Below are 8,175 nucleotides of genomic sequence, written 5' to 3'. Positions count from 1 at the left end.
TTTTATTTTCAGCCTTTGCTGACCAGTGAAAACCAGGCTCTTAGATGTACTTTGTATTATCATGACTTTGTAACACAAACAAACATTTAACCATATGCATAGTCAATACAGAATTGGGAGAATAACTAATAAATATACTGTATGATACAAAGCAACATACTTCATATGATTAACATACCATTTCCACCACTAGTACTATCATTAATGTCAATGATAATGATAAACAAACATGGCAGGAAGGGGTAAGTTAAATACAAATGCTGAGGTCCAAGGTGAAGACCATCCACTAAACCCACAGACTTTACAGCAGCAGTTATGAATTACATACATCATGGATTTTCTCCCTGCATTACTTTTAAGTTCAGACAGTGTTGAACAAGAGCTGATCGTAGCTTTGTGAGGTGTTTACTCTGACCCACGTTGGCCCCGCAAGGTTTTGGACGAGCGAGTGAGATTAGCTACAGGTTGCTGTTGTCTGATATTATCCTCTCAAACTGTGTGGAACATAGATATTTTCTGGCATTCATTCGAATCATTCATGGCACATTGCAATGCATATAGTGTTTAAAGCTATGAATGAGACTATATCTAATCATTTGATGAGTAGGATGTCAAGACAATGGCAAATACATAAAGCACACAAGAGGGAAGATATTGGATTTTAAACACATACAGTGCACCTTTCTTTTTGCAAGTATGACAACCACTTAATGTGTGTGGACAGTTGCAAATACAAAGGTAAAGAATTAATCCATTCATTATTACTCATCCACTTCCTATATGTGGCCACAGTATTAAACTGCTGCTTGTTTTTCACTCCCTACTTTCTCTTATTCATCTTTCTATTTATCCTGTTAATATTGATCTCAATTTATATACCTATATATATTTATATATATTTTTTTTACATTCATTTAGGAACTAAAGTAGTTGAGGTGAGGGCAACCGATGCTGATGACCCCACCACTGCAAATGGAGAGGTCAGGTATTCGTTAACTCAAGACGGAGACCTTTCTGCCTATAGTTGCAGAAACACGTCCAACACACACGAACCAGGCGATAAAGGTGAGAGGTCAATAGGGGTGAAAGATCAATAGAACACAGATCTACACAGCTACAATTCACTACATTACTACGCAGTATGCAATGGGAGCTACGGCCCAGTACTATAACATGCTTTCTCCGCTCAACCTGCGAGCCACGAGTCTATTCGGCTGACAAACAGAGATATTAATGCAGCTACAGCCAGGCTTTCGACTGTCGCCTCCTCACAACAGGCAGCCGCTGATCTGAAAGCACCTGAATCTGCAAATGGTTGATTGCACAGAATTTCCCCTGTGATGGTTTTCAGATCAGCAACTGAAGGCAAGGAAGGTGGAAATCGAGAAAAGGACATTTAAAGGGATACTTCACTAAATGATCAAAGGTCTTCCAGTGTGAAATGGTCTAAATTTGACTTGAGTCATTATTGCACACCATCTGCTGCATTCTCGCTGCTAAAATCCATTTAGTTGAATGCTACCAAACTGGATGGATTGTGATGGGAAAAAAACTCCCATATGTTCAGAAAGGGAGAGTGGCTGCCGACTGCTCCTGTTGCACATAAAGCAGAACAGATGGTGTTATGCACTCAACTCAAACTCTAACCAAACTAAAGTGAAATATCCCTTTCGGACTAGCAGAGCCTCATCCTAACCTCTCAATACTCACCTAAAATATATATTTTAGATTTTTTTTTTTTTGACTGGGTGAAGCAGTTATGGTGCCAATGTCACATAATGAGGGATGTGTAGCCAATAGGTACCAGTCCCTCTTTGTCTCCCTGACGACAGCGAATCCAGTCTTGATCAACTCCTGCTAACACCACAAGCTCCTCGCCCCTGCAGAAGCTGAGCTCCGAACCTGTTCCGGTGTGGTCACACAGCGTTCGTACTGACCTGAGGGCACACAGTAAAGACCCTCTCAGCTAAAATGATCTACATGTACACCAACCGCAAACAAAAACTTACGATGTTGCTGACTCTTGTATGAGTCATAATGCAGGATCGCTCACAGGCAGTCTAGTGAGTCACCAATTATAGCCTTTCTGGTGCTCCTACATGCACTGGTGCTCTTGAAGGGGGAAATAACTCATTTTAAAATGGACACAAAACATGCAACCTGAGGAAAGTAAGTGTACACTGGTGATGATAAATGTTTGGGTATTTAAACCCCAAATGTGACATTCTTGCACATTTAATTAAAATTAGAGTCAAAATTAGCATAGCCTGAAAAGGTAATTGCATTTGGACAGAATAATTTTGAGTAATTAGTAATTTGTATTTAAATATGAATTATATCAATGTCATAATGGGAACCCTACATTCTGGCATTAAATTGTACCACCACCATCTGACTTTATCAAAAACAATCTAAAGTTGTATGAGATGTCAACTTTGGCTTTAAAAGAATTTAACACTAACACAGTCTTTGAGTTAAACAGTGGTATAGTGAGGTACACTGTAGAAAGTTCCAAACAGTGCCATACTTCCAACATGATCAAAACAGGATGAGAAATCGCCTCTGATGTAAATTTGATGGATTAAAGGATAGACACAGCCTGATCTATCACTTCTCATCCAATCTCAGCGAGTCTCAGTCAATAACAATGCAAAAATCCACCATTCCTTATTACCATAACTATAGCTTTATGTCTGCTGTACCTGAGTGGTCTGGGTTTGTCTTTCATCGCTGGTATATTGACTTCTTCCTCTGACTCTGGCTCGCTTTCTCCCTGAGGCTCCGGGGCCCTCCTCATCATCGGCATGGAGCTGCTGCTCACCATTCGGGTCAGAGCTGTGACACCAGGAGCCAACCATTGAGAGGGACGCCTGCAGAAACAGCCAGAAATAGGGCGAAAGGAATGGAGGATGTGCAACGGACGGGAAGAGGGTGAGGCAGACAGGAATCAGACAGTACCATTCATGCACCATAACAATACAATGACAGTGAGTTTCCAAACATTACAGTAGCTTATTCCACTGATTACAAGTACTTCCTCCTCAGCTAAAGATATCCTAATCGGTACATGTGCTAAGCTAGTTGGCTAACCTGGTTGGTGGTATGTTGCCTGTTGGGCTATTGGGGCTTTTAGAGACTCCAAACAGTCGGCCCAGACCCCAGGGAACCTGAGCACCCCTGCTGACTGCAGTGTAGTCACTTCCTGCCTGGGTCTGGAGATCTGGCAGGTCTGGCTTCATCTCTTCCTTTTTCCCTGCAGACAGGCTCAGCTCAGCCAAGTTCTGGCTCAGTCTGCCTCCCCAGCGAATCACAGCCCCCCACCCTTGCTGGATCACCTGTGATTAATAAAAAAATGTCAGTGCTGCAGGATCACTCAGTGATAAAAGATTCAAAACACTGAACAGTCACACAGATGTGGCTACCTGTCCTGCCTGCTGAGCAAGGCTGTCCTCCTCAACATTAGGTGGAGGTAACTTCCCAATTTCCCTCTCCTGCACCCACAACAGCTGTGGACTTGTCTGACTGAGAGTTGGTGCAGCACTGCTATGTGTCGACTCCCCTTCATTCTTTGCATGAGCCAGTGGTGAAGATTTTTCTGTAGCTGCCTGATACTCTGGGCTTCCAAAGTCTACTTCTGTGAGGCTTTCAATATTTCTGCTGCCTGTGATTTTAGACTGGGACCATTTTGTTGATGGCTGAGACTCTGCAACCTGACAGTGTGGACTGGTGATCTCTGGGCTGTGACTGTCTGGCTCTAAATGGTGGTGCTGGAAGAGCAAGTCAAGGTTGAAGGTCAGCAGGCTGAGAGGCTGCAAGACGAGGAGCAGCTCCTCAAAGAGAGGCTGGCAGACGGTCAGCGACAGACGCATAAAAGAGGTGGGATGGTAGTATGTCTCCAACACATCTGAGAAGAAGAGAGATCATAGATACTTGTATATATGATCAAAACAATCACATGACATGGAAATGAAGGACACTTACCACTGCAAGACTGAAGGTGAGAAAGCCAGAAATCAAGAAACTTGATACTAGAAAGGAAAAAAGATATTTGTAGCTTCTGATTTGTGCATTTGCTGTGCTACCAGTGGAGACTAAAGGAAAATACTCACTTCAGTAGGCCAAGAAGGAATGCATTGAACCTGTGTTTGCTCTGTCTGAGCTGAGGCAGCTCCCCAACCTGAACTTGTAAGTTGAACAAGAGTTGAGTTTTAGGACCTTGAAAAATGGGGTGGAGAGGATGAGGAGAAAATTCATGTAAAGAAAGAGAGAGAGGAAGGGATCAACAGAGGAACTGAGTGAAATACTGAAGTGAAGCTTGGCGCTCATAGGCTAATCAATACCTGCATCCTGTTGTACACTTTATTCAGCATTTTAGACACTAAAATCAACAACTACTGACTGATGTGTAGCAAAACGTAGACAGACAAAGTCCAGGGTGTATTGTTATCGAGCAGGAAATAAAATAAACAGTCGATTCTTAATACCCAAATCTAAAAACTTAAATTTGCTATGATCCTTGGTATGCTACCTGGTCGGGTTGACGCCTGGACCAGACCCCAGGCAGAGTTTGGCCTCCTGCCTGCAATCAGGTCACTCTGGTGAGGTTTCAATCCATCAGTCAGCAAGCTGTGCAGGGCGGGGCAGAGGCACTGCAGCACCAGACGTCCCAGAGATGGATTTACAGTGCTGTCTCCTGATAAGGCCTGAGAGGAGCATGGGAGATGAAAGTGTGATGGGGTAAAATGGGATAGGGTGTGGAAAAAGATGTGTATTGACAAGGAGAAACAGAGGATGAGATCAGAAAGGATGACTCAAGGCAGGAAGGGAAGGAAACAGGGGTTGAGAGAAATACAATGTGATGACAGATGATTTGGGAGGGGAATATGAAGTTAATCTACAAAGAAATTATTATGACTATGAGACTGGGTTGACTAAAGATATTCTAGCACCTTGTTAACTGAAAGAGTCTGAGGAGAAACAGAACAAAATATTTTGTGTCAGAACAAAAAGAAAGGGAGGGAAATCATTTTAACAATGGCTTTAACATATTATGACCTTTTACTAGATAGATCCATCTAGCCATTATCTATACTGCTTATCCTGAAGAGGGATAGATGGTGACTGATAATATGTAATTAAGAGTGACATACACTGAGACAAAAAAAACTTCTTCATATGATAAAAGCAGCCAAATCCAGCTGTGACTGACCTTCTGAACTACTGTGCGAGAAGAACTGAACTGGGCCAAGATGGCTTCCACTGCCACACTGACCGCACCAACTAGAGCTGCAAAGAAAAACAATGGCCTGCAGTTACACAGAATGCTATAACTGGGTCTTGCCTACACACATACAGAGATACGCACCTTTTTTTTCCTGCAGACACAGAGAGGACAAGCTGAAACCTCTCATTGGACGCTGCACATCTTCATCCATCCAAGACGTCTCTGCCCTCTGTATTGAGCCAGCGAATGAGACACTGCGAACAGCTGACAGTGACAGAAAAAGGGAAATTACTTCATATAGAAGTATAAAAAAAACACATATTCATCAGCAGCAGATGAATCACCACAGACAGAAATACCATAAGTAAAATATCTGTGTTATTAGAAAAACATTTAAGCAATGGAGAAGCATCAGATAGAAGCAGATGGTACTACTGACAACAGCGTGTGAGCACATCCTGGTTTACACACTGGTTTACTGTGGTAAGTGTTCAACATCTGGATCTGTGAAGACAACTTCTTGTTGCATCAGGGGTAAACAGGAGCCCATGCATTAATTTTGATACAACACTCACGCACACTTAATATAAACACAAGCATACATAGGAGAACCTGCAGAACTAGAGTGGAAACAGGTCAGATAAAAATAACACACATGTGCAAAGGGCAGGTGTTGTGTACGGTCTGATGTTTATATAAATGGATGTATATATAAACCATAAATGCAAACATTCATATAATAAACAGGATGCTATAGATTTATGTTACTTTTAAAATGCCTAATTTCACACACAAAGATAAAAAGGCATAACTTAAAATGATTTATATTACAGTATAATCAACCATTTACAAAGGTTGTACTTTGCATGAAATGCACCTCTTTTTCAACACATCGTGCAAAACAAAAGCAACATGGAGACAGACCAGACAAAACTGACACAAAGACAGAGGCCAAAGAAAGAGAGTGATGAGAGTGACTGTAGACATACTTCTGAAGGCCCTTTCCAGATATGAAAGGACAGCATAGATAACACGTATCAGATAACATGCAGGGAGCTGGTTTCTTATACATAAAACAGCTACAGTTACCCAGTTCTTTCAAATCTGCAAATCCCCAGGGTTGAAAAAGTGACAAAAGCATGAGGGTAACCATGTCCAGAGCGGAGAACAATGACAGTAAGAGAGGCACACATTCATGCGAGCAAGATGTCTGATAAGGACAGAAGGTGTAAGATAAAGGGAGAGAGAAGAGAGAGAAATCTTACTCGCCACACGTGACTGCAGAGGAGCCTGGTGGAGTTTTGGGGGTAGGGGGGGCGCACTGGGCAGAATAGGAGTGTAGAGGTTTGGATAGTAGAACGGAGCAGCGAGGGCAGGCAAGGTATGCGAGCGGGGGAAAAGCGGGGAGCTGAGGCAGGAGCTTGATGCACCTGGAGGGGGTGCTCCTGAGCGCTGGGGAGGGGAGAGGGCTCCAATAGGTGAGAGGCGGGGAGGGGCACCCCTGTGCAGAGGGCAGTTCTTAGGGTGGTACAGGTAATAGGTGGGGAGAGGAGGAAGCGCTTTGGATGTCCTGGCCTTGTTACTGTTGTTGTCTGTGTTTGAGTGTGTGCGCTTTTCTGAATACAGTGAATCAATAGCATTGATACTGTTGGAATATGTCATCATGACATCAATGTTCTTATATGGGGTGGTGCAACCTGGAGCCTCAGCTGCGCCACTCACAGTTGTGTCTGACTTAGTGTGTGTGTCATTCTTCTTCTCTGAGTCACTGCAGTAGAGAGAGTCAAAATTACAAACAGAGTCAGACACACTGGTCTTAGAATTGCTTTTACACTGGTACGCCGAGTGTGTGTTTTGATTAAAGGCATTCCCATAATCATGAGGACAGTCTACATCAAAATCAGCCAGGGATTCATAGGTAAACTCAGAGTTTATATAAGTGGTGGAATCATCTCTGTGGATACAAGCTGAGCCAGCAGCAGGGGCCCACTGTGTGTCGCAGTGTTTGTCTGTGGACTCCCTGCCTACATGGCTGTGGGGCCTGGGATCTGCAAAAGGCTGGGAGTAACAGTAGCCTGGCCGATAGCAAGGGAGGGCAGTGTGGAGGAAGTAGGGTTGGGAGGACTGGGCGAGGGAAAGTGGGGGTGAGGAAACTGCATATAGGAAAGGGTAAAAAAAAATTAAGGCCAAAAATTGTGAGGTCCAGGCAGGAGTCCAGATGGAGAGGGCATGTGCACAAGCAGAGTGATATGAAGGAGTGAAGCAGAGCCATGGACAAACAATGGAAACAACAGAATGTGATGGAAAGGTGAGAAAAATAAGGAAGAGTAAAGTAAAATAAAAATGGCAAAGAAATGGGAAGGAGAGAGAGATGCAGAAAATGTTAGTGTCTGTCAAGAGAAAAATGCACATTTTGAGTGTAGTCTAGCACAAAACATCATCATGTTACATCATGCACGAATGCAGTATTTAATCAAGTAAAACGGTTGATTGACAGTTACAAATTGAAAGTGCACGAGAGTCAATGGAGTTGATTTATGAAGCAAAGTCCTACATTTAGGAGGGTCTGACACAACAGGAAATGATACAGTGATGTAAAAGAATAACTGCTGAGCGGTCTTACAGCTGCACATCAGTACTCAGCCTGTCAATCAGCCGCTCATTCACCATGAATAAAATGCCACAATTCATCAAACAAAACAATATAGATTCGTTTTTTTTATGGCCTTTGGTTTTACTTTCATTTCATACTTGTATTGAGAGTTATACCACCACAGTGACTCAATCTTTAGGCAGTGCATACCATCATCACCTCTGGATCATCTTCTCTCTCTTGTTTTCCACCTAACATCCTTCTAACATCTTCCCCACCACCCCTCCCGTCTCCACCAGTACAACATATAGTGTAACGCTGAGTCAGTCAAAAGACAGCAGAGCTCTGTCCATTCCTG

General features: G+C 43.0%; 1 protein-coding gene across 2 annotated transcripts in view; it reads right to left on the bottom strand.

Annotated features, from left to right (window-relative positions):
- Positions 1-1,026: 1,026 nt before the first annotated feature.
- The window catches only part of rusc1 (RUN and SH3 domain containing 1), a 13,644-nt gene continuing 6,495 nt past the window's right edge, over positions 1,027-8,175 (bottom strand). The window contains exons 3-12 of one of the 2 annotated variants that reach the window (XM_020607217.1): positions 6,490-7,377; positions 5,366-5,488; positions 5,210-5,286; positions 4,529-4,703; positions 4,110-4,215; positions 3,982-4,028; positions 3,423-3,904; positions 3,091-3,335; positions 2,703-2,870; positions 1,027-1,937 (exon numbers count right to left, since the gene is read on the bottom strand). In XM_020607217.1, the coding sequence (XP_020462873.1) occupies positions 1,772-1,937; positions 2,703-2,870; positions 3,091-3,335; positions 3,423-3,904; positions 3,982-4,028; positions 4,110-4,215; positions 4,529-4,703; positions 5,210-5,286; positions 5,366-5,488; positions 6,490-7,377 (2,477 nt within the window). In that variant the 3' untranslated portion in view covers positions 1,027-1,771. The remainder of the gene's footprint in view (positions 1,938-2,702; positions 2,871-3,090; positions 3,336-3,422; positions 3,905-3,981; positions 4,029-4,109; positions 4,216-4,528; positions 4,704-5,209; positions 5,287-5,365; positions 5,489-6,489; positions 7,378-8,175) is intronic. The other variant, XM_020607218.1, reaches the window with a different exon arrangement.

The sequence above is a fragment of the Monopterus albus genome, unplaced genomic scaffold (assembly GCF_001952655.1).
Source record: "Monopterus albus unplaced genomic scaffold, M_albus_1.0 scaffold84.1, whole genome shotgun sequence".
NCBI lineage: Eukaryota > Metazoa > Chordata > Actinopteri > Synbranchiformes > Synbranchidae > Monopterus > Monopterus albus.
Note: the sequence above shows the minus strand (reverse complement) of the source record. Positions and strands in the feature narration are given on the sequence as shown.